This window comes from Malus domestica, chromosome 05 (genome assembly GCF_042453785.1).
Source record: "Malus domestica chromosome 05, GDT2T_hap1".
NCBI classification, from domain to species: domain Eukaryota; kingdom Viridiplantae; phylum Streptophyta; class Magnoliopsida; order Rosales; family Rosaceae; genus Malus; species Malus domestica.
Window position 1 is genome coordinate 23866720 of NC_091665.1, and position 23914 is coordinate 23890633.

Sequence of the window (23914 nt, forward strand, 5' to 3'; positions counted from 1 at the left end):
AGTTGAAGGAAGAGACTGATGAGAATCCTAAAGTGGGTCAGTTTTAAAGATTTGAAACTAGAAACACTTCACTACTAATTTAATGCAAAACCAAAGACAATACAACCCTATTCTTCAATGATTGGGTGTTTAATGCATGAATGAAGGTTTTGCAACTAGGGTTTTATAAATGAAGAACAAAGAGAAAGGTAAGGTCTTAATGCCTTTCTCACTCTAACTTCTCACTAGAAATATAATATGAAAATCCCTAAAAACAAAGAACCCTAGTTGGAGATCTTAACCCCAAAAGCTTTGGTTTGTTTTTCACCTACCAGGGACACATGTTGTCCTACAAACTGATCAAAAAAGATTAAGGGCTGAGATCTGACTATCAACAGAAAGCTGTCAAGAAACCCATGTTGGTAGGTCTTAATTTACGTGCCTAGCTGGCTGGAAATTCACGCGCAAGCTTGAGACAGCTAAGCTAGTCAAAATGAAATAGGAATGTAGACGTGAAATGCACATGCATGAACAAACCTTTTGAAGTGCAATGCGTCCCATCCTTGTACATTTCTTCACAGCAAACACAACCATATATAGAGAAAAGCCTAAAGCTAGATTGAGCATGTGGTACACTTACAATATTGACAAGGAAAGCCAAACCTAAGAGTATAGACTTTAAATATTTGCATGCATGTTATGGCTTTGTCACACTTCGAGTGTCGGCTAATGCACTTCGATTCGGTTATCTACTAGATATCCATGTTGGGTGTCATTAAGGGTATTGAACAAATGAATGAGCTTTTGTAAATTATGTTACCTCTAGTGAATGAGCAGTAATTTGACATCAAACTCATCCCTACAAGAATCTAATCTAAAATCTCACATTTACAAAAGTAAAAGAATACTACCCCGTAATACTAAATGACTTATGCAAACAATATAAGGAGTGAGAGATTTGAATTTACCTGTACAAAGATGAATACCACTAACCACATAAATTGTTATTGATATTTTAAAAATCTAATTGTGTACTACAAATTTTCTATATTTAAAAAAAAAATTACCTGTGTGAAAAATGCAAGAATGAGATTTGTGAAAGCCAATAATAGTTCCCCTAATTTTTTTTTTTTATGGAAAACAATTGTCATTACTTGTTGGGACAGTATTTGGACTTGGACTTGGTTAAGAGAACCTAAACTTGCTGTGTCTTTCTCACCTGAAATTCCAGGGCTTTGTTCTCTGCCCCTCCCTCTCTCGCTCTCATTACTGTGTCTGTCTAAGTTCAGAGGTCACTGGCACCACCGAATTTATGGTCTTTCTAAGGAGAGAGGAACTAACATGGAAGATCAACAAGGTAGATATAGTACTTCTTAATTAATTCAGATACATATTCACATATAGAGAGGATCGAAACGATGCGTCGAGAGATCTCCGTCCTGCTTCAGCCTCGATCCCTCCTCGTCTTCTTCGTCCTCGCCATTTTCCTAATTTTCGTTTTCTCGTCCACCCATAAACAGGTGAGCTTTTTCTATAATTTTTATTAGTATTTACCCATAATTTATGGATCTGAATGCGATTTTGTGGTTTTTATCTGCTCAAACAATTGATTGACAATGTGGGTTTAATGGGTTTTGCTCAAATTTTGGTGCTTTATGAACTATTAATTCTAGTATTTGGCATAGGGAAATCAGAACTGAGGCTAATTGTTCACATATTTAATGAATTCTTTAATTGGGTGCTAATAATTTGAAATCTGTTAAATGGTGAAATGGGTTTAGTCTTAGAGAGTGTTTGATGGGTGGAGCCTTGTGCGTTGGTCAAACTCTGTAAATTTCGCTATTGTGCTACTCACAGTGCTTGCCTAAGTGAGCTATGTTTAGTATTCGGCTAATTTCGATTGTCATCGTAATGCATTTCAATTGTAGGCATTTGGTTTCGTGAAACTTAGTAGTTGTGAGCTCTATTTTCTAGCCCCATGCGCTTTAAACTGATACTGGACTACAATTGTGGGTGGATAGGGTGTAGGCGGGGCGTTTTGAATCTTTTGATTTTGTTTTGGAGCTTGACATCTGCCATTTGTTTATACCACCTGAACAAAAGAAAAAGAAATTTACGGATGTGTTATTGAAGCTTCATTTAGGATATATATTGGGATGAATAAACATGTCTGCATGTTAGGCATGACCAATTGGTGTACCAGATCATATGAAGTCGTGGAAGTTCATGGTTTTATCATTACTTTTCTGATTACGTGGATTTACTTTTGGTGGTTTGTTCTTTGAGTAATGATGCCATCACTTTCAGTAAGTGCAAAGAATCGCATGGACCTAATATTACAAACAAATTGATTTAACTCTCTAATTTGATGTCTAGGAGGAAGTGCAAATAGAAGAGGTGCCTGAAATTACCCACAGAGTATTCCTTGATATTGATATTGACAGACAGCACTTAGGTATGGCTTCGTGTCTATACTATTACGTAAACTGTTTTCCCCCTATTTCATATTGGTTTCCTATGCCCTGATAACTTCTATTCACCTTTATATTTGCAGGTAGAATCGTGATTGGATTATATGGTGAGGTTGTGCCAAAGACTGTTGGTATGTGATCATCTCACTTGTTAATACATTGTCATTAGAACCTTAGAAATATTTGTTTCAACTGGTCACAGTTTGTTATTTAGCACAAATTGGTTGATGATAATCCACCTTCATATACATATCCAAATGCGGGAATATTGATCGCAGTCCATGATGATATAATCTGTAATTGCTTACTAGATTAAACATCTTGTCATTGGAATTCTTTTGTTCGTATCAATGCATGCTAATAACCAAACTAATTATGCTTGTTAAAATTTTTGGGACGATGTTTTTTGGGTGCCCAATTACTTAAACCTCAATTAGAAACAGGTTTACATGAAAACACACACTTTTACATGTACAATTACACTCCACTCAGCCAGTAATTTTCGCAATCTTGCTGCTTTTGACTGCTATTTTGCAGATCTGCCAACTTGCTTTCTTCTTTTACACTACATCATGGTTATCTCGTACCACTTAATTATCTAACACCTGAAACTTTTTTGTGCAGAAAATTTTAGGGCATTGTGCACAGGTAATTGGAGCTATTGCAATACTTTATCACTGACAAAAGCTTCTCTTACTATTATTGTGCTGATTCAAACCTTTTTATGAATTTAGGGGAAAAAGGCAAAGGTGTTAAGGGGAAACTGCTCCACTATAAGGGAATACCATTTCATCGTATAGTATCTGGGTTCATGATTCAAGGTGGAGATATTGTTTCTCGTGATGGGAAGGGCTATGAATCTATATATGGCGGCACATTTCCTGATGAGAATTTCAGAGTGAAACATTCACATGCAGGTATTTAATTTCAAAAGTTTATGGCTGTCCGTTTTCATTCCCTTGATGATCTATGGATTTCTAAAGCTCCTAACTATCTGAATTGTTATGAAGTCATTTTTATTATTTTTTTCCCCTGAAACTGCATTTTATGTGCAGGTGTTGTTTCTATGGTAAATTCAGGACCTGATTCCAATGGCTCACAGTTCTTTATCACCACACTCAAAGCTAGTTGGTAAGTTTTTTTGGGCGGGGGTGGAATTCTGAATATTTGAACATTTGTAGAAATAATTGGCTCAGCACAAAGATTCAGAGTTCATGCAGCCAATACAATTGCATAGTTACCCTATACAGAACTTCCAAAAATGTGTACATTTTTTTTCTTTGGGATAGGTCCAGCCGTCCAAGATAGTCTAGTGAGATGCTCCTTAATCTGATGCAATCAGAGTAGGCTGACTTGACATGCCTTGTCAAGAATTTTCTGGATGTCACTTAAGATGCTAAGACCAAAGCAATTAGGATCAATAATTGAGAGAAAGTCTTTGGAAGACCACTAAAAGAAATTTATGTGTGCGCAGGCACATGAGTGCTTAAACATGCTGAATTTTGGAATCTTGCACTTAAGAATCACACTGAAGTTTCTGAGAATGATCAATATGCATCAATATAGTGATATGAAATAGTTTGTAGTTGTATAAATTGCCATATAGGTCTCAGTCTATGATGCACGTCTAGTCCAAGGCTTGTTATACAGTGATGATATTTTGTATGTGTTCTACAGGTTGGACGGGGAGCATGTTGTCTTTGGCAAGGTTATTCAAGGAATGGACACGGTGTATGCAATCGAAGGGGGGGCCGGAACCTACAGTGGAAAACCCAGAAAGAAGGTTGTAATTGCTGAATCAGGAGAGATACCCAAGAGCCAGTGGAATGAGGAAAGTTAACACTTACTACAACAAATTTTTTAACTCTGAGTTCAGTAAATTGGTTTTTTAGATGAGTCACCGATACGAGATTCTTCCCTTCTACCTAGTTCCATCAGTCTCGGGCTTTTCTCCTGAATATATTACAGTCTCTCTCTCTCTCTCTCCCTCCCTTTGTAATTGGCAAGAGTTGTTAGTACAAACATGTTTTGTTGTAGAGGAAGTGAGGAAACGTGTGTATATTACAGTTTCATCATTTTTTTTCTTCCCGTTTGCCCCCATTTTTCTCAAGCATGTGTATTTGACCTTTCATTCTGAAGTTCCTTTTATTCATCCCTTATTTGTTCGCTTAAACTTTTTATTTTGGATGGAAGTTTTAACAATGTTATTCAAAATGATCATTGTTTTATGTTAGTGACAAAATTAAAGACCAATTTAGAAACCAAAACTCCAAGTGGACCAAATTTTAGAGACCAAGGCTTCAAATTTCTCTTTATTGCTGTCTAAAGCATACTAGATGCTAGGTCATTAGATTGACGATGCTAGGTCATTAGATTGACGCAGCAAACTAATGGAGATCTATAAAAACAGCATAGGATTAGGACAACATTAAGTTGGCATAAAGGCCTATATGAGATACTAACAACGTCATGGCATGCCTCAGACCCGACCATTCGTCGTATCACTCTCAAGCAAGGTTCTAAAAAAACGCTAGGAGCTAGTCGGGTGGCGGGCTGGCGCCTAGCACCTAGGCGTTTAGGTGGGGTCTAGGCGGGCATCTAGGCGGATTTAGGTAATTATCTTGTATATCTTGCAAATAAGTGCATATTGACACTTACAAAAAATTATACTTGTATGAAATCCTTGGATAAGATAATAAAAAAATTATAAAATGCAAAAAAAGTATCCAAAAAGTCCAAAATTTAAAAACACATTAAGCATATATGTCATATAACTATAGTGAGGAGTATTGTAGGATGACAAATGTACAACAAGTTCATAATTTTAAACCACTTAGACTTAGATAAGATTTTTTATTTTATTTTTTAATTTCATTAAAAAAAACCGCCTAGCCCCCTAGACCGCCTAGGCGGCCGCCTAGAGCCAATCTGATTTTTCCAACCGATTTGCAAGAAAACGCCTCGGCTCACCACTACCTAGCGCCTAGGCGCCGCCTTGGTCGTTTTTTAGAACAGTGCTCTCAAGCTGTTGACTTAAAAATAAAACCTGTTAATTATTATGAAGGAGAGGCAGCAAGTTCAAAATAATTTCAATGATCTAGGAGAAGAGAAAATTTCGAATTTGGAACGCAAGGTGAAAACCTCCCTCTATCGTTAACAATGTATGCGAGGACAATGAATTTACAGAATTACAGACGCGTCTTGCAGAATAATACTTTCCATAATATGACATAACAAATAATGGATTATGATTCTCCACTTGTGTGTTTGTTAGCCGGAGACACGAAAGTACAACGAATTGGAAAAATAGTTAATCAGTAGGATTCGGCCATAGGATTCCCCCTAACCGAAACACCCAATTCTGTATCCAAAGAAAAAAAAAGAAGATTGAAAAATATTAGACCTTCATTTCTCTTCAGCAGTTTGGAATCGGAAATCCAAAATATCGCATTAGAGAAATTTATTATGTATTTAGTCTCTCGGAATGACATAATCCATTTTGGAGAGAAAGATTAATGGAAGAGATAGATATATAATTATAAACGTACGTTTGTTGACCTTCTCATTTTTGAGCTTCAGAAATTGCAATCAAAACCCAATCAAAACCTTTTTTGTATGTACTGAAACCAGTATTTTGTAACGTCAAGATTGCCTCTGTATTCACAAATTGTTTTTGTTTTTGTTTTTTTAATTTATTTTCTATTTATCATATTATCCACTTTGTTCTTTTATTTGGATAATTTTATTCCTTATCAAATTTATTCATAATTTATTGCATGAGTTGAGTTTTTTTTTTTTTGTTTTAATAGCTTTTTAGTCATTTTATTTCAATGAAGTCTTGTGATTCCAAGTGGAGTTCTACCTTTCTAAGAGCATCTTTAGTGGAGTTCTTAAATTAAGATAACCACGGTATAAAATGAGTATAAAACAAATATAGAGACAAATAAATTTCCAATGGGTTGGAAAGCGAGTCTTTAAAGTATAGGGACTCACCAAATTAGATACCAAATTAGGTTCAAATCTCGTGGATGACGAATTCGATACCAAATTAGATTGATCATTGTGTGGCTTAGTCGAACCCCCCTCCCCTTAGTGTAAAAATATCGATGTACTAAAAAAAAAGCTATAAGGACTCACCAGATACATTTTGTATGTCCTTACATATAATATAAAGACTGTATAGGACAACCTTGAGTGAAAAACGACTAAAGCTTTTAATGCTTTTAGTTAATTAAAAAATGGTTAACATAAACAAAAAATATGCACCTTGGGTGAAAAACATGGGCCACACTTTTGATTGAAGATTTAATGCTTTTAATTAATTAAAAAAAAGTTAACATAAATAAAAAATGTGCACATAATCAAATTATCACATAAAAATCATAAAAACTTCAAATTTAGTGATTATACTATAAAGACTTTATCATTGGAGGCAATATTCCTTTAAGGACGTAAGGATTCCCTTTAAGTCCTTAAATGAGTACTCAAAGTAATGGTGGGAGTCCCTAAATAAGAACTTTCATTGGAGATGCTCTAATAGACGTGTTCTAAAAATCGGCATAGGCCGCACCTAGGCGCTAGGCGGTGGTCAGCTGCCGCGATTAACCTATAGTTGGGAGGAAAATCTGGGAAGGAATTAGGCGGGAGCTGAGGCGGTTCGGGCGGCGCTTGGGCGGCCTTGGAGGGCAACTGGATGGCCTAGGCAGTCTTGGCGTTTCACTGCCTGTTTCTGTTTTCAAAATGAGGAAGTAGGAATGCAGAACACAGTCTGTTTTCTGGGTTTTGAATTCCAGCAAAAAAAACGAGAGGAAGAAGAAGAAGAGAGAAAATTGAGTTTCTCTCTCTTTGATGCTCACCCACGTAACCACTATCAAGTCTCACTTTTTTCATATTTAATATATTTTAAACTATTGTCCAATTAAAATGAGACACCTAGCATCTTATTTGCTTGAATACATATATAAAGGAGGGTACATCCATAACATAAAAAATAAAAAAATGAGGGTACAGGTACAACTAGCACATTGAACGTTATGAATGGTGCCCACCTCCCTCCCTTCTATGCATCCTAGTTTCCCACCCTCCATTTTTTTTATGTAATTATTTTAAATTGTTGATTAAATACTTTCTTTTTTTGTCAAATACTTTGTTTTCAAAGATTAAATGATTTCTAAACATATATTTGACCCCTTTATTCCTCTTTAAATGCACTATAAATTCATATCATCTTTGAAATTTTTTCCTAAAGTACTACAAATTTGTATTAGTTGAACTTGTATCTTATTCCATCAAATCCTTCAAAGTACTAATGATATAATTTGTATATTCTTCTACTTCTATTTTTGCATTTTATCATTCTTTTATTATCCATACAAGTATAATTTTTTTAGGTGTAAATAGATATTTATTTACAAGATGTATAATAAATTTACATAAATCCGCCTAGACGCTAGGCCCCTACTCGCCGCTCAACTAGCACCTAGCGATTTTTAGAACCTTGCTAATAGTAACAAAGATATTGTTTTCTTTTTCGAAAGAATTGAGTCCATTTTAATGTAATTTGGGTATATTCAAAATTATTTTACAAAAAATGACATTTATGAAATTGAGGTAAATTTTTGCTATTTATGATAAAAATTCCATAAATTTAGGGTAAACTGCGGTTTGATCCCCTAAACTATTACCCTAGTTGAAATTGACTCCTTGAACTATTTTTTTTTTATAAATTAACCCCTTGAACTATTTAAAATCAACCAGTTAACCCCTTACCGTTGAGTTCCGTCCACGATGCTGTCAAATTCAAGGGCAAGTTAAATTTTTTATCATCAATTCTTACTTTTTAGTAATAACCACCAACAAAATAATGCCACGGGGACACAAAATAATTTTAAAAACTTATAGCATAATAAGAAACATAAAGAAACCAAACGTTTATATAACGGAACATTTCACATTGTCATTACACGTTATTATGTGTCCTCATGTCATAATTTTATTGGTGGTTATAAGTGACATGTAAGAATTGATGATAAAAGACTAATTTGCCCTTGAATTTGACAAAATAATGGACGGAATCTAATGGCAAGGGGTTAATTGACATATTTCAAATAGTTCAGGGGTTAATTTACCAAAAAAAGTTCAAGGAGTTAATTTCAACTGGAGTAATAGTTTAGGGGGTCAAATGGCAATTTACCCATAAATTTAGGGGTGTGATATCCGCGCACCTCTTTTTACTTCTTTCATACCCTTTTAATTTTCAACCGTCGGATCGGATGAATTAAAAAAGATTAAATGACATAAATTAACAAGGGGTATGTGAGAAGTAAAAAGGGGTGTGTGGATAGCACACACCTAAATTTATCATATAGCTAGCTAGTAATGCTAGGAATACCAAACTTATTGATAAAATTTTGTAAACTAAATGATATTAAAGTTGATGATCGTCGGATTATTATTTAAGCGTTAATAAACGTATTTATTTCCTATCGATCACACATCATTTAATTTGTAAATTTTATCTACAAATTTAGTCTCATGAACTCTCTGCAAAAACTACTTAATCATTGCCCCAAAAAAAAATTTAAAAAAAAAAGTAAAAATAAGGAATAACAAAATGTATAAAAGCCTCCAGAAATGTCGACTGTCAAACAGACCGACCAAAATTTCCAACTCATTGCTCTGTTTCTCTGATGCTTATCTCCATCTACTACTCCACGCACTCTGCTTAACAGCACGCACTCTCTGCTTACCAGTCAACGACCAAACCAAATGCTTCTCCGCCTTCTCTATACCCCAAACCACCCACCCTCCGCCACCATCGCCACCTCCCTCAGCTCCAACTGAACTCCAATGGGCAGCTCCGAAGACCACAACAAGATTCCCATCTCCTTCTACGACTCATCCTCTCCCTCCACCCCACTCCTCTCCAAACCCCCAATCGAAGACCCGCCACCGCCGCCATCCCCTCCGCAATCTTACGCCGACCCACCGGAATCCGATTCCGACCCGACCCAGTACCTCCAGATCTCCTACAACTACGGCCCCCGCCATTTCAAAGACCTCCCCTTTCTATTCCTCTTCCTCCTCTTCGTCCTCGCCACCTTCGCCATCGGAATCTTCGCCATTGTCCACCGCAACCAAAATTACTCCGTCCTCTCCTCCTTCGCCTACGACTCCGACTCCGCCTCCTGCGTCAAAAACGAAACTTTGACCCGTCTCCCCAACTGGGTCGGACCCACTTTCTCTTCTTCCTCGTCCTCTCTGCTCAAAGATTTGACATGGACCCTCGTGATTACGTTGATTCTAAGTCTGCCCATTTGCTTCAGTCTGCTAATTCTCCTCAAACACTACGCCAAGCAAGTCGTCTATATCTTCCTCCCCTTCTTCATCGTCTTCCCAATTTTCTTCAACGTGTACTGGTTCGTCGCCTGCACTCTCAGCTCGACCTGCAGCGACGCTCTCCCTTTAGCTTACAGAATTTTGATTCTGATTTTCGTGTTTTTGGTAATTGGGGTCGTTGTGTGGATTCTTGTGGTGAATTGGCACCGGATTGAGCTCACTGTGAGCATAATTGGGGTCGCTTCAGATGCGCTTTCGCAGAACTTGGGCTTGTTCGGGGTCCTGCCATGTTTGACATTCGGATTGGTGGTTTACTACGCACCCATTGTTGTGTTCTTGGTGTATGCCAGGTTCAATGGGAAGATTGCGCCGCGGGAATCGCAGGGAGTGTATAGTTGTGTGTGGAAGCAGGATGGTTGGGTGCCTGCTTATTACGCATTGGCGATTTTGACAATGTTGTGGTCGCTGACGACGATGGTGGAAGCTCAGGTGTATGTGATGAGTGGGACTGTTGCTCAGTGGTACTTTACTAAGGAGGATTCAACTCCGAGGCGCATTATTAGACGCTCGTTAAGGTGAATTGTTTGTTGCTTCATTTGTTTTTCGATGTTTCGAGTACTTTACCTTAGTTCATATATTACAACTTACAATTGAAATATACTCTGTTCCAAACTAAATGGAACTGAATTGGTGGAGAGTTGAAAAGTTGGTGATTAACTCTGTTTAGTTTGAATAGCTAGGAAAACCGAAAACACAATCAATTTATGTCCGAGTGTTTGTATTTTCTTGCAAGTCAGAGCATACAATCAGTGTACTTTTTTGTCAGCCAAATTTGTTTTCTAGGTTCCATCAACGAAATTCCAGAATAACTATATTGTCTCTAATGTAAATACACGTATGAAAATTGGGATATAGATACTATGCAATCGTTATGTAGCAGTTCTTCCTTGGGTCAGATGGGTACCTGTTCATGTCTTTCACATTTAGGTTTTGATGCTGCTCTGGTTGACGGACAGTAGCACTTTCATAGGCTTATTTATCTGTATGACATTAATAGTGATTAATCAATTCCATTTTGGTAGTATGTGTGGGGTTATTCGGTGAATTTTGGGCTTATTATCGTTGTGCATAATATAAGAACAACATTAATCCAAGCAGCAGCACGTAGGTATAGGTTCTTCTCCACCTGGTAGTGTCAGGTCCCTTGGACCCTTATTTTCTTAGCAACAAGCTAATGTTCCAGAATGTATGTTCACATGAAATCTTGAAGGATGAAGATGCATATTTTTTGCTTTATCTGGTACATGCACTGAACTCTAAGATGTTATTCCGCAACTTTGTTTTCTTGACAAATTATGCTTACCGTTCAGTGGTGTTCTGTATTCTTCGCCCATGTGTAAACCCTTATGCTTGTGAGAATTGTGATCTGCTCATAGTTTTCATTCTATCTTTTCCTGCCGAATTAGTTGACATATTAAACATAACGGCATTTTAGGCATTACTCTTGATGTTATCTTGTGATCACAATATCTTGTCCTTTCTCATTTTCTGTTTATACTTGCAGAAATGCGTTTGGGCCCAACTTTGGCACAGTATGCCTATCTGGATTACTTTTATGTGTTGTTCGAGTTGTCCGTGCCATGGTTGATAGTGCAAAACAAGACGGTTCACCTGGGATGGTGCATTTTCTAATGCGCTGCTGTGTTAATGCCTTATTTTCTGCAATTGATTTTCTCAACAAGTTCACAATCAACTTTGCGGCAATAACTGGTGAAGCTTACTGCTCATCTGCAAAAATGACATATGAGCTTCTAAAGCGCAATCTTCTCTCTGCAGTTTTTGTGGAAACCATCTCCACTCGTCTATTGGCTGGAATTGTTTTTGTACTCTCAGCAATATATGCAATTGTGGTATGTTGTCTTTTCGAATCTCAATCATTCAAGTTTCCATTAATTATTGTTTAAGATCGTTGTGCATCATGTGTGGTATGTTAGGAACTCATCCATGTATTGAACATGTGACACTGTCGAAGCTTTTTAAAGGCTCTGCATAGATCTTTCTCCTAACGCAGTTAATGGTAGTAACTGTTGTATAATTATTGCCTTTTGGTCTTCTTCCGCACTTTTGATGTGGCCTAGCTGAGAGAAGAGAGTTGGGGGGAGGACCCAAGGGTGGTTCTAGATGTCATGCACTGTCGATATGATGGGGATTGTACTTGGAGTGTTAGAACTGTATGTGTTTGATGAGTCATATTTCATAAGCAATCAACGGAGATGCATTATAAATGCGTTCCCGATCCCAAACTGCTGGACTTTGTTTCGGTTGCATCATCTTTCTTGTTTTGTAATTCCTATCTTCCTTTTTATCTCTCCCTTGGTATTTTCTGATCATGGATGTGCATTGACAGGTCTGCGCTATCTTACAAGCTGTGAGCAGTCTTGGGGTTGATTCGTACCTTGTGGCAGTTCTGGCGTGGGTGCTGCTGATCGTGATACTTGGTTTCTTTGTCCATGTGCTGGACAATGTAATTGACACCGTATACGTGTGCTATGCCATAGATAGGGATAGAGGGGAGGTTTGTAAACCGGAAGTTCACGAGGTTTACGTTCACTTACCCATTAGTCGAAACCATAGACCATCTTCTATGATCTCCAGAACTCTGGGTGTGTAAATTAGTCTTTGAATTACAATCTTGTGGTGTTGATTTGTTCTTTGTATCAAGTTAGAATTTCCTGCCAGCAAATTATTCATATCGAGTGTTGCCTGATGTTTCATCAATAAAGAGTATTTTTCAGGAAAGTTCAATGCGTGGGTGCACTTGGCCGGCAGCAACCGCCGGAATTTTCGAACTAATCTTTCTGTTTGATCATATACAATGGGTAACTTACACTGTTAATTTAAGCACTGTGATTCATTTGGTTGAAATTTAAGACACTCTACTCTGTTTGCAAATTTGGAATTCAAGATCCAAATTTGGATAAAAGGAGTATTTGTTATTCGTGGTGCCAGATTTTTACAAGTTAATCTGTCAATTGAAAAGGACAATTGTTTTGCAGTAGTCCTAATTATTCAGTAGCACAGTAATTATTGAAGACAAATCTTTGAAAAGTGCTCGTCTTTGATTACGATAGTGGTAATGTTAAACCCTGTTTTGGTAAGGAAGTTGATTGTCACGAACTCTTATTTTGACCTATTTCAAATTGTGACATCTGTCCATTGCTATATCTACACTAAGAGCAACTCCACCCATGGAGCCTTCCCCCCTGGAAATGCACTATTGAATCCACCCTTTTGAACAGTAACTGCCTTAAATGAATAGTAACTGACATTAATGAACAGTAATTGCCATTTGCATCTCCACCATTGGAGCCCTCCCCTCAGGCAATAGGCAATAAAATATTAGTTTTTTTGTTTGTTTAAATAATACAAAATAAAATTATTTGTAAATTCGAATAAGATTTTTTAAATTGTTCTCGTTGCGCCACGTGTCATTTTATAAAAACAAACAATTATTTAGCGATGGATTTCGATAAGATTTTTATCCAATGTCATCGTGCCACGTGTCGTTATTTTTTGAAAATCTTTGACGATAGATTTTAATCAGATTTTAACTCGTTCAAAATTGCGTCACGTATCATTATCCGAAAAGATAATTATTGGAGATCGATTTCGATAAGATTTTTATCCAATGTCATCGTGCCACGTGTCGTTATCTTTTGAGAATCTTTGATGATAGATTTTGATCAGATTTTAACTCGTTCAAAATTGCGCCACGTGTCATTATCCGAAAATATAATTATTGGAGATCGATTTCGATAAGATTTTTATCCAATACGATCGTGCCACGTGTCATTATCTTTTAAGAATCTATGAGGATAGATTTCGATTAGAGTTTTAACGAATGACGGCATGCCACGTGGCCTCATCTACAATCCGATCCTTTTCTGAATCGTCCATATAATCCACCATCCATTCTTACAAATCTCACACCAATTTTCTCAACATCTCTATCTCATTATTCATAATTTCTGGTTCTTCTTCACCGTCCATCCTTACAATGTCTTCTTCTTCATCAAGGATGATGTGGGAAATCGATCAACAAGAGGAGGAATTGTTTAACCAATCTGAAGGAATGTTCAACCTTCAGATAGCCAAAAATGAGATGGAAGAGGATGAGGAGCGTAGAAGGAGAGATGATGAAACAAGAATGGCCCGAGCCTCACATTCCCGTCGAGTCATCCAGACTGTTGCTCAGATATGCAGGCCTAACCGTTCAAGAAACATTGATAGAAGCAGGACGGGGTGAAGAGCTGTTGGACGATTACTTTGTCCATAACAGTGCATTTCCTGATACGTACTTCAGACGCCGTTTTAGAATGGAACGACATTTGTTCAACAGAATCATGACTGATGTTTGCAACCATGATTCTTACTTTGTGCAAAAGAAGGATGCTTGTGGTGTTATGGGTCTCCTGCCTGAGCAAAAAATCACTGCTGCGTTGCGGATGCTTGCGTATGGAGCATCTGCAGACCAAGTGGATGAGATAACGAGGATGGGGAAATCAACCATTCTTGAGGCCCTGATGAGGTTTTGCGGAGCAGTCAAATCTTTGTACACCGCAGAGTACCTCCGAAAACCTACTCGCTGAGACTTGCAAAGGCTTCTGAAGAAGGGCGAGATGCGAGGTTTTCCTGGGATGATAGGAAGCATCGATTGTATGCACTGGACGTGGAAAAACTGTCCAAGTGCATAGCAAGGCGCATATGGGGACAGAAAAGGATCAAAATCTATCATTTTGGAGGCAGTGACATTTTTTGATACATGGATATGGCACGCCTTTTTCGGGGTTCCGGGGGCTCAAAATGATCTCAACGTCCTTGCCCAATCCCCAGTGTTCAACGACGTCCTGCAAGGAAAGGCACCAAAAGTCACGTACGTCGTCAACGGACGTAGGTACGAAGGGGCATACTACCTAGCTGACGGCATTTACCCACGGTGGGAAACATTTGTCAAAACAGTGCCACGTCTGCGAAGTGCAAAGGAAAAACATTTTGCAAGCTGTCAAGAGGGGTGCAGGAAGGATGTGGAGCGTTGTTTTGGTATCCTTCAAGCTCGTTGGGCGATCATCAGGGGTGCCGCCAGAATGTTCGATGTAGAGTTACTTCGATCCATCATGATGACGTGCGTCATTCTTCACAACATGATTGTGGAAGATGAGTTCGATTATGATGCGGTTGATGAATATGAGCCAGAGGCAGACACGATGAACAATTCAAGAACACGGATATATTTTGCGCATGATGCCACCGAAGAATCCGTGCAACACGAGCCATTAGAAAGGGATGGACGTTACAATGAAAGGGTCATTGAACGATATACTGCACTTCAAAGGTCATCTATGCACAATGATCGGCAAATTGACTTGATAGAGCACCAGTGGGCATTGAAACAAGCTGAAGATACTTAAGTTTATTTAGTATGTTTGTTTGTATTTGGTGTGTTTATGTATTTTTATTTGGTGTGTTTTTTGTAGTGAGTTTATGTATTTTTATTTGGTGTGTTTATTTATTTTTATTTGGTGTGTTTATGTATTTGTATTTGGTGTGTTTATGTATTTTTATTTGGTGTATTTGGTGTGTTTATGTATTTTTAGTTGGTGTGTTTATGTAATTCCAATTGGTGAGTTTTATTTGGTGTGTTTTATAATTTCATTATACGTGAACAATTTGATGATTTAAAGATTCTATTATTAGGATAAATATATTACGAAGTACTAAAATAAAATGGAAACAACATAAATAATAAATTACAACCCAAAGTGATTGGAAAACTATGGGCTCCGATTACAAAAGTACCCTATTCCTCACCACTTAACCAATCTGTGGTGCTAGGATCATCTTGTCTTGTTGTGCTAGGACCATCTTGTCTTGATCTCGCTTCTCTTGCACGCCTCCTTTGCACCACATCTGCTTTCTCCGACTGCCAAAAATATTTAGAATTTGGAGACATCCCTTCTAAACGCGTGTTCATAATGTCACGATCTCGTTGTGCAATTATTTTTTCTCTAAGCAACTCCCTTTCTTGCCTAAGTAGCTCTCTTTCCCTCTGTTCAGCTTCAAATGCTTGTTGAATAGCTGCAGCTTTTACCTCTTCTCTAGCCTTGTCAGCCTCATATTTCGCCAATTCCCGCGCCAACGTCAATTCACCTTGACGGCAAGTTCTTGCATGTACTTTCCATAATCATTCTTGGAAGCACTCCCTTTCCTCTTTGAAGCCTTCTTACCTAGAGGCCTAATTGGATAACGGGTCGACCCCGACGCTTGTTCAGGAATGGGCGTTTCAGGCACTTCTTCTCCATCTTCTTCATCAACATGGGAGCCATGATCGGGTGTAGAGTGTGGAGGGGTGCTGTGTACAAAGGTGCTGTGTAGAGGGATGCTGTTCATGCATACTTCTGGACCAACATGTATAACTTTGAATTTAGGACAATCTTTAACAATATTCCAACATTCCCACCGGGTGAATGATTTGTTTCTTGATTTGATTTTGGCACCATACCATGCTTGTGCTTGAAGTTGCTACAAATGAATAATAATGAAATTATTAGGTAACAAATAAATAATACAAACAAATGAATAATAATGAAATTATTAGGTAACAAATAAATAATACAAACAAATAATAATAATGAAATTATTAGGTAACAAATAAATAATACAAACAAATAATAATAATGAAATTATTAGGTCACAAATAAATAATACAAACAAATAATAAAAATGAAATTATTAGGTCACAAATAAATTACAAACAAATGAATAATAATGAAATTATTAGGTAACAAATAAATAATACAAACAAATAATAATAATGAAATTAGGTTACAAATAAATAATACAAACAAATAATAAAAATGAAATTATTAGGTCACAAATAAATAATACAAACAAATGAATAATAATGAAATTATTAGGTAACAAATAAATAATACAAACAAATAATAATAATGAAATTATTAGGTTACAAATAAATAATACAAACAAATAATAATAATGAAATTATTAGGTCACAAATAAATAATACAAACAAATAATAAAAATGAAATTATTAGGTCACAAATAAATAATACAAACAAATGAATAATAATGAAATTATTAGGTAACAAATAAATAATACAAACAAATAATAATAATGAAATTATTAGGTTACAAATAAATAATACAAACAAATAATAATAATGAAATTATTAGGTCACAAATAAATAATACAAACAAATAATAAAAATGAAACAAAAAAATTAGGTAACAAATAAATGAAACAAAAAAATAATTATAATCAAATTAGGTAACAAAATAATAATACAAACAAATAATTATAATATATTCTTACCTCATCCGCATAATTTGCCCCACTTCGAACATTATTACTAGCTTGTGTCAAGGCATCTCTCCACGTAGTAAAGGAATGGCTAAGTATTTTCCAACGACTGGATATCGATTCTTTGGTTCTTTTCCCACCCATTTGCTCAAGAAATTTACCATGAATTAAACTCCACATTTCTCGCAATTGCATCTCATTACCCGTAAGGGAATTATGAGTAACTTCAACCCAGCTAGTGCACAACGCAACATCTTCAAGAAGCGACCAATTCGAACCTGCATCAGTAGTCATTTTGTGGAAAAAAATTGGATTGAAACTTTGAGAGAAAGATAGGAATTTGATTGAAAGTAGTTGAGAAAATATGAAATTGTGGTGTAAGGTAGATGGAGAAGAAGTGGTATTTATAGAAAAGTGAAAACAATTTTTTACAAAAATTTTTCAGATTTTTTACAATTTTTTTCGGATTTTTTACTTTTTTTTTTAATTTTTATTCAAATAATTAATCTCTGCCGTTGGATTTAAAAAAATTTGAATTCCAACACACCAGATTGTGCCACGTGTCACAACGGTAACTTTTCTAAATTTTAAAACTATTTTTTTTATTTTATAAAGCATATTAATATCAACCGTTGATCTCAGATCGAACGGTTGATATAAAATCAACTTTTTTTTTTATTACCGTTGCAAATCGGACGGCTCTTATGAAATAGCCGTTGGGATCGAACGGACCGTGGGAAGCCACGTGGCTTCCCAACGGTCACTGACGCCGCCCACTTGCGCTTGTTAACCTGTCGGGCGACGCGCCCCCACTCGCGAGTGAAGGGCACGCGCCTGACACAAAAAAAATAAATAAAAGGGCCGGACCCAGCCCTTGCATCACGCTGACGTCACTGGGCTCGGGCCACAGGCCTGTCAATTTTCCACTGGCCTTGAGCTCGGGCTCCCACCCTCACTCGGGCCCTTCAACGCTGGACTTGGATCGACCGGCCCTCGGGCTCCCACATGGGGCTGTCCCCCTTGCAACTCCAATGGCTGGACTTGCTCTAAGAGGATGGGGTAGGCTTAGCCTTAGTAACAATGTAGTTTAAATTTACATTTATCGAGAATCGAACCTAATACCTCTCATAACAAGAATAGGCCGTAATACAACTTGCTTTGGTTAAACACCATCAACTCGTCAGAAAAACACTGAAACAATAAAAAAAAAATTAAAAAAAACAAAACAAAAAGAATAAGAACGAAGAACCCATCTTCCCTCCATTCTCTCTTGCCGTTCTCTCTCCATCTTAATTCCATAGATTGGGAATAAATCAAGAATTCAAATCTTCAAAATTTCAAGATCCGTATTTGAAATGAAACACATATCCACAAGGGATAGAGATGATAGAAGGGGGGTTCGACGAGTTATAGTCAGGTCGGGGTTCGACGGATTCCAGTCGGGGAGGGTTATCGTGGTCGTAGGTCGGAGTGTGAGAGAGCTGGTGGTCGAGGGATATCAGCAATCAAATCGTTCATTTGTTTTTCATCCGGTAAAAGATTTTAAAATGAAAATTTTAACCTACTCAATATTATGATCCGGTAGTATTTTATTTGAGGTTTGAATTTAGCAGATGACGAATTCGATATCAAATTAGACTTGCTCATTATGTGGTTTAATGAAACACTCTTCCCTTAATGTAAAAAAATATCAATGTACTAACAAAAATATCAATGAGTGATTGTATTAATTTTACACTTAAACAATAATTGAGATGAAATTGGAGCAATGGTCCATCAACTTTAACTCAATTGGAGCAATAATTCATCAACTAAAAATTCATGACCAATGGTCCCTTAACTTCTCAAAACGTGCAACTATGGTTATTTTCGTCAACTTTTTTCAGAACTTTCGTCGTGTTGGGAGAACCATTCCTACAATTAGGTTAAAGTTGAGGGATTATCGCTCTAATTGGGTTAAAATTCAAGAACCATTGCTCCAATTTGGTTAAAATCGAGGGATCATTTCTCCAAAATTTCTACAATTTTTTTTCATTTAGTTTCCCATATTTTTCCCTTGATTCTAATCTCAAGCGTGTGGCACATAATTTATTTTGACTGAAGTTTTAATAGAGTTGACAAAAATGACTATAGCTACATGTTTTGATGAGTTAAGAGATCAATGATGATGGATTTTTGGTTGGAAGACCATTGTTCCAATTGAGTTTAAAATTGATGAACCATTACTACAATTTTCTCATAATACCGGTATGAATAAAATAATAAATAGAGAAATAGGGAGTGGGTTTATAATATTGAAAAAGTTAACTGGAAAATGGCGCAAAATACAATATACAGATACAGTTGGGTATTTTCAGAATTACACATTTTACACAAACACAGCGTAGAGTGGGAGACCCTCTTTCGAAGTTTTGGGTTGTGAAGCCCAAGAAGTTCTACAATCTCTGTAACCATGGTTCTCGAGGTTAGCCCTCTTCTTCCTCTTCTTCCGAAATTTCAATTTTTTAGGGTTTCGCAGACAAATTTCTGATGATTATGCTTAAATTTGACGAATACTCAGGCGACTATGATCTGCGTCGACAATTCCGAATGGATGCGAAACGGCGATTACTCTCCCTCCCGATTGCAGGCTCAAGCTGACGCCATTAATCTCATCTGTGGTGCCAAAACCCAGGTTTTATTTCTATTTTTAATCGAGTTTTTCTCTTTACCAACTTGTAAACCCACTTCAATTTTTCAACATTGGTGTTTGTAAACTGGGCAGGCTAATCCGGAGAATACAGTTGGGGTATTGACAATGGCGGGCAAAGGGGTTCGGGTTTTGGCTACTCCAACCTCTGATCTTGGCAGGATTTTGGCTTGCATGCATGGTATAGTTTCTTAATTCATAACTAATTTGCTAGTTTGGTTCGGTTTAAATTCGAAAACTTTATATGTTTAGCTTACTTGTAGAGTTAAATAGCTGATGAATCTTTATCAACGAAGCAGTTGGAATGGTTTTGTTGAATATGAATGATCATACTCTAAGAGGGACATTATAATCCAGAGCTGTAACTTGAGTTTTGGAGTGAAACTCGAAAGAGCTTTAGTACTAGATATTATCGTGTATGAAAGTGAGACTGGATCTTACTATACACAGAATAAGTAATAAGAGATGGTGAGGCCGTTTTAAGTGTGATTTGTGTTCTTTTGCCTGCTGGATTTTGTTTAAGTTTTAGTTTGTTGGGTACTTTATAATCTCTTCATTGTGGAAATCGTTCCATCGTGATGCCCGTCAAATTACCCCTTTTTTATTTTGGTTAATTTCTTTGCCGTTCTCTAATTCCTTCTGTACAGGTCTGGAGATGGGAGGTGAGATGAACATAGCAGCTGCAATCCAGGTAGCACAGCTGGCTCTTAAGCATCGTCAAAACAAAAATCAACAACAGCGGATTATTGTTTTTGCTGGAAGGTATATAGTGCTAACTTCTAACTTTTCCCTTTCCGTTTTGCCCTTTTGTGTTGTTGACATCAAACTCTTATACCGTGTTCAGTCCTGTTAAATTTGAAAAGAAGTTGTTGGAATCGATAGGGAAGAAATTGAAAAAGAACAGTGTTGCTCTTGACATTGTTGATTTTGGTGAAGAGGATGATGGGAAGCCAGAGAAGCTGGAGGCCCTTCTGTCTGCTGTTAATAATAATGAAAGCAGTCATATAGTACACGTCCCTCCTGGTCCAAATGCTCTCTCGGATGTTCTTATAAGGTGTGTTTATTATTTTTTCTCTTGTCTGTTTGTATATCATCTCGTAATGCCAATTATAAAATTATTTGTTGATGGAACATTGTAATATAGGTTTAGATTCATGCTATTGTTTATAAGAGCAATGCATGTTATACAAAGAAAGAATGGAGAAGTGAGAAGAGTAGGTATTTTGTTGAAAGGAGAATTTGTGCAAGAACATGTATATAAGCTCAAAGTATTACTTATTGAATTACGTCTTAGAAAATCAATAGGCCTAAATTTCTACTTTTGTATCTTCACACATGTTTTATGTGTCACTTGGCTGGAATTGTTGTTGGATAACCTAGTGAACACGTCACAGCACAGCATATAATTATATTATGTCTCCCGTGATATGAAGTTTTCTTATTTAATGGCAGTACACCTGTATTTACTGGTGACGGAGAAGGAGGAAGTGGTTTTGCAGTGGCGGCGGCAGCAGCAACTGCTGCTGCTAATGGTGGCTCTGGGTATGACTTTGGAGTTGATCCCAACATTGATCCTGAGCTGGCTCTCGCCCTTAGAGTTTCTATGGAAGAGGAAAGGGCTAGGCAAGAAGCTGCTGCCAAAAGAGCTTCTGAAGAAGCTGGTGGGAAAGGAGGGGAACCGTCATCCAAATCAGAAGATGCAACCATGACAGATCAAGCTAATGTTTCTTCTCCCAATGAGGATAAGAAACATACTGATAATATGGTTGGTTTCAGTTCCTCTTTTGATTTTTTTTGTGTATGCATTCTTACATGATCTTGTATAGTTCTTAAAGTCTATATTGTTGTTTTTTCTGTCGTCATTTATTATCCTTCAAAGAACTGTTGTAATTTGAATTGTCCTTGGCTCATGATATGTGTGATAGGTTGATGAGAATGACTTGCTGAAGGAGGCTCTTGCAATGTCAATGAACGTCTCTGGAACTGGTCATTCAGCAGGTGATACTGAGATGTCCGAAGCAACTAGTGCGGATCAGGAGTTGGCATTAGGTGTGTTCTTTTGTTTCTTACATTTTATATTGTTAGTTTTGTGTGGAAACTTGAGCTTCTTTTACTTGTTTGCTTGTGGAGATCTATTTATAAGATACCTCTGTTCTGTTCCATGCACACTCGTTTAACACGAGATATATCCTCTTACAAACTTCAATTTGTACAAGTATTCTTGTATGATTCTTGGATCACATTCATTTTAATAGATTCTAGTCTATCTCTATAATCATTTGACTTTAAAGAAGTAAGCATTACCTTCAGAAGAGTAAGGCATTCCTTAGTGGTCTACTTGCTTTATGTAATCCACTGTCAGCTGTTGTTACTAGTGGTATGGTTTTCTTAATTCCAAATCTATGAATTATGGATTCACGCCAATTCATACCCGTAGCTGCCCTGAGAACGTGAATCATTTACTAGTTGGGTGTCAAAATGTGAAACACCTATCATGTGACCTTTTTTGGTTCTTCCTTTTACCTTTTGTCTACTTAATTAATGTGGCCTTTAATTTGAAAATCTTAACTTTGACAAAGAGATACTTGTTTCGGCTTGCTTATTATATCTTTGCTGCATGCAGCTCTTCAAATGTCGATGCAGGAAAGTGCAGGAGAGCCATCCTCCCAGACCGATGCGAGCAAGGTGTTGGAGGATCAGTCTTTTATATCATCTATCCTTGAATCTGTACGTGTAATAGAACCCAACTCTTTTACTATATATAGAGCTATTTTTTCTGTTGCTTTTTTTTTTTCTGATATGTTATTTTTCTTACAGCTTCCAGGAGTTGACCCCAACGATCCTTCAGTGAAAGATCTTCTTGCATCTCTGAAGAATCAGTCTGAGGTGTGTTCACAAACCTTCTACATAACTTCTTGCATGAATGGTTATGATCCTGAATTTTCTGTCACAAAATTCATCTTTTGATTTGGTGTTAATATCTGTTGTTCCTGTAAGTTTCTAGAATGTAAGTTTTTTGTTTCTTCCAAAACGAAAAGTTTCTAGAATTTACTTTCAACTACTAAATGGTTTCTCTTCTATGTAATTGCTGTCCCAGCAGAAGGACAAAGAAGAACCATCGAACAAGGACAAATGAAGATTGTGACTAGAACGACTTCTGTATCTTGAAAGTAAGCATTCAGATTCTGAGGGAGGCTTCTTTAAATTGTGGGAGGATGATACAAGAACAGATGTAGATTAGGGTTTTAGTGACTATACTTTAATCAAATTATTCTGCATTTATATTCATGTTGAGCAGAACTTAAGCAATGGGATGAACTCTTCCGAACTTCTTGCCATCATTTACAGTTGTTTTATTGGACAAAAAAGAAGGATAAGAACAGAGAGATTTCCAGATCCCATATGTTTACTGTGTTTTAATAGTCTGCAATACGCTGGTAGTGGTTTCGGTCCTGTTTTTCGATAAAATTTGCTCTATCATACAACAGCTCATGGAAACTTAACGTTTTCTTATTGGCTGCTAATAGAATGACTACTTGTTAGATTTAGATGCCCTTTTGTTAAGATCCACCAATCCAAAAGCTTTGAATCTCATCCGTGTGGATATGATTTTTGGGTTCTTACGGTCTATGCAATCGCTCTCAGAGGCCTTCCAAGAAATTTCATACGCATTGAGGCCAGCATTTGGTAGCAGCGGTAAATTCTTGTCTAGCTTCTCAAATGAAATGTCTGACATTTTTGTGTAGCCTTGTACTATTTATTTGCTGTTCAGCTAGTTTTGCTCGAAAATTGCACGGGAAATATGGATAATAGAACAGGTTACAAACTTTTATCCAAATACAGAAATAACGGGATATTATGCATTATGATAAACTGTATAGAAACTACGGTTTAGTGTGTCTATATTAGTGTCTGGATGGTTCTGCTTTTTATTAAATGTTTGTAATCGGTTCTATTTGTGCATATTTTCCGAATCAAATTTTCCTAGTTTTCTTTTTTGAGAGAGGTCATCTATAATTGCTTGAAAACTGCAAGTCTTGTTATGTAGGCCATTATGCC

The 23914-nt window shown here is 36.9% G+C and overlaps 3 protein-coding genes across 4 annotated transcripts; all 3 read left to right on the forward strand.

The window, feature by feature from the left end:
- Window positions 1–1116: 1116 nt before the first annotated feature.
- LOC103409311 (peptidyl-prolyl cis-trans isomerase CYP21-1-like) lies at window positions 1117–4623 on the forward strand. The gene is made up of 7 exons (XM_008348118.4): window positions 1117–1499; window positions 2356–2434; window positions 2534–2581; window positions 3075–3098; window positions 3185–3367; window positions 3506–3581; window positions 4128–4623. Exons 1-7 carry the CDS (start codon window positions 1398–1400, stop codon window positions 4288–4290), a joined length of 675 nt encoding a protein of 224 aa, XP_008346340.1. The 5' UTR covers window positions 1117–1397; the 3' UTR covers window positions 4291–4623.
- Window positions 4624–9095: 4472 nt separating this feature from the next.
- Window positions 9096–12587, forward strand: LOC103409312 (uncharacterized). The gene is made up of 3 exons (XM_008348119.4): window positions 9096–10363; window positions 11353–11698; window positions 12196–12587. Exons 1-3 carry the CDS (start codon window positions 9300–9302, stop codon window positions 12457–12459), a joined length of 1674 nt encoding a protein of 557 aa, XP_008346341.3. The 5' UTR covers window positions 9096–9299; the 3' UTR covers window positions 12460–12587.
- Window positions 12588–19474: 6887 nt separating this feature from the next.
- Window positions 19475–23256, forward strand: LOC103436261 (26S proteasome non-ATPase regulatory subunit 4 homolog). Of its 2 annotated transcripts, none has more exons than XM_008374684.4 (10): window positions 19475–19630; window positions 19727–19840; window positions 19931–20036; window positions 20503–20617; window positions 20700–20909; window positions 21308–21620; window positions 21781–21904; window positions 22479–22582; window positions 22673–22741; window positions 22953–23256. In XM_008374684.4, exons 1-10 carry the CDS (start codon window positions 19619–19621, stop codon window positions 22989–22991), a joined length of 1206 nt encoding a protein of 401 aa, XP_008372906.3. In that variant the 5' UTR covers window positions 19475–19618; the 3' UTR covers window positions 22992–23256. The 2 variants fall into 2 exon arrangements, with proteins under 2 accessions (XP_008372906.3, XP_008372907.3); XM_008374685.4 differs by having other exon boundaries at window positions 22956–23256.
- The last annotated feature ends 658 nt before the right edge of the window (window positions 23257–23914 follow it).

What these genes read in the sequence shown, in the direction of transcription:
- LOC103409311 (XM_008348118.4), top strand. Translation starts at nt 1,398, where the DNA reads ATGCGTCGAGAGATCTCCGTCCTGCTTCAGCCTCGATCCCTCCTCGTC. An exon ending in GGTTGTGCCAAAGACTGTTG is followed by an intron (nt 2,582 to 3,074) that starts GTATGTGATCAT and finishes TTTTTTGTGCAG; the next exon opens with AAAATTTTAGGGCATTGTGC. An exon ending in TTTTAGGGCATTGTGCACAG is followed by an intron (nt 3,099 to 3,184) that starts GTAATTGGAGCT and finishes TTATGAATTTAG; the next exon opens with GGGAAAAAGGCAAAGGTGTT.
- LOC103409312 (XM_008348119.4), top strand. Translation starts at nt 9,300, where the DNA reads ATGGGCAGCTCCGAAGACCACAACAAGATTCCCATCTCCTTCTACGAC. An exon ending in ATTATTAGACGCTCGTTAAG is followed by an intron (nt 10,364 to 11,352) that starts GTGAATTGTTTG and finishes TTATACTTGCAG; the next exon opens with AAATGCGTTTGGGCCCAACT. An exon ending in CAGCAATATATGCAATTGTG is followed by an intron (nt 11,699 to 12,195) that starts GTATGTTGTCTT and finishes GTGCATTGACAG; the next exon opens with GTCTGCGCTATCTTACAAGC.
- LOC103436261 (XM_008374684.4), top strand. An exon ending in CTCTCGGATGTTCTTATAAG is followed by an intron (nt 20,910 to 21,307) that starts GTGTGTTTATTA and finishes ATTTAATGGCAG; the next exon opens with TACACCTGTATTTACTGGTG. An exon ending in GGATCAGGAGTTGGCATTAG is followed by an intron (nt 21,905 to 22,478) that starts GTGTGTTCTTTT and finishes TGCTGCATGCAG; the next exon opens with CTCTTCAAATGTCGATGCAG.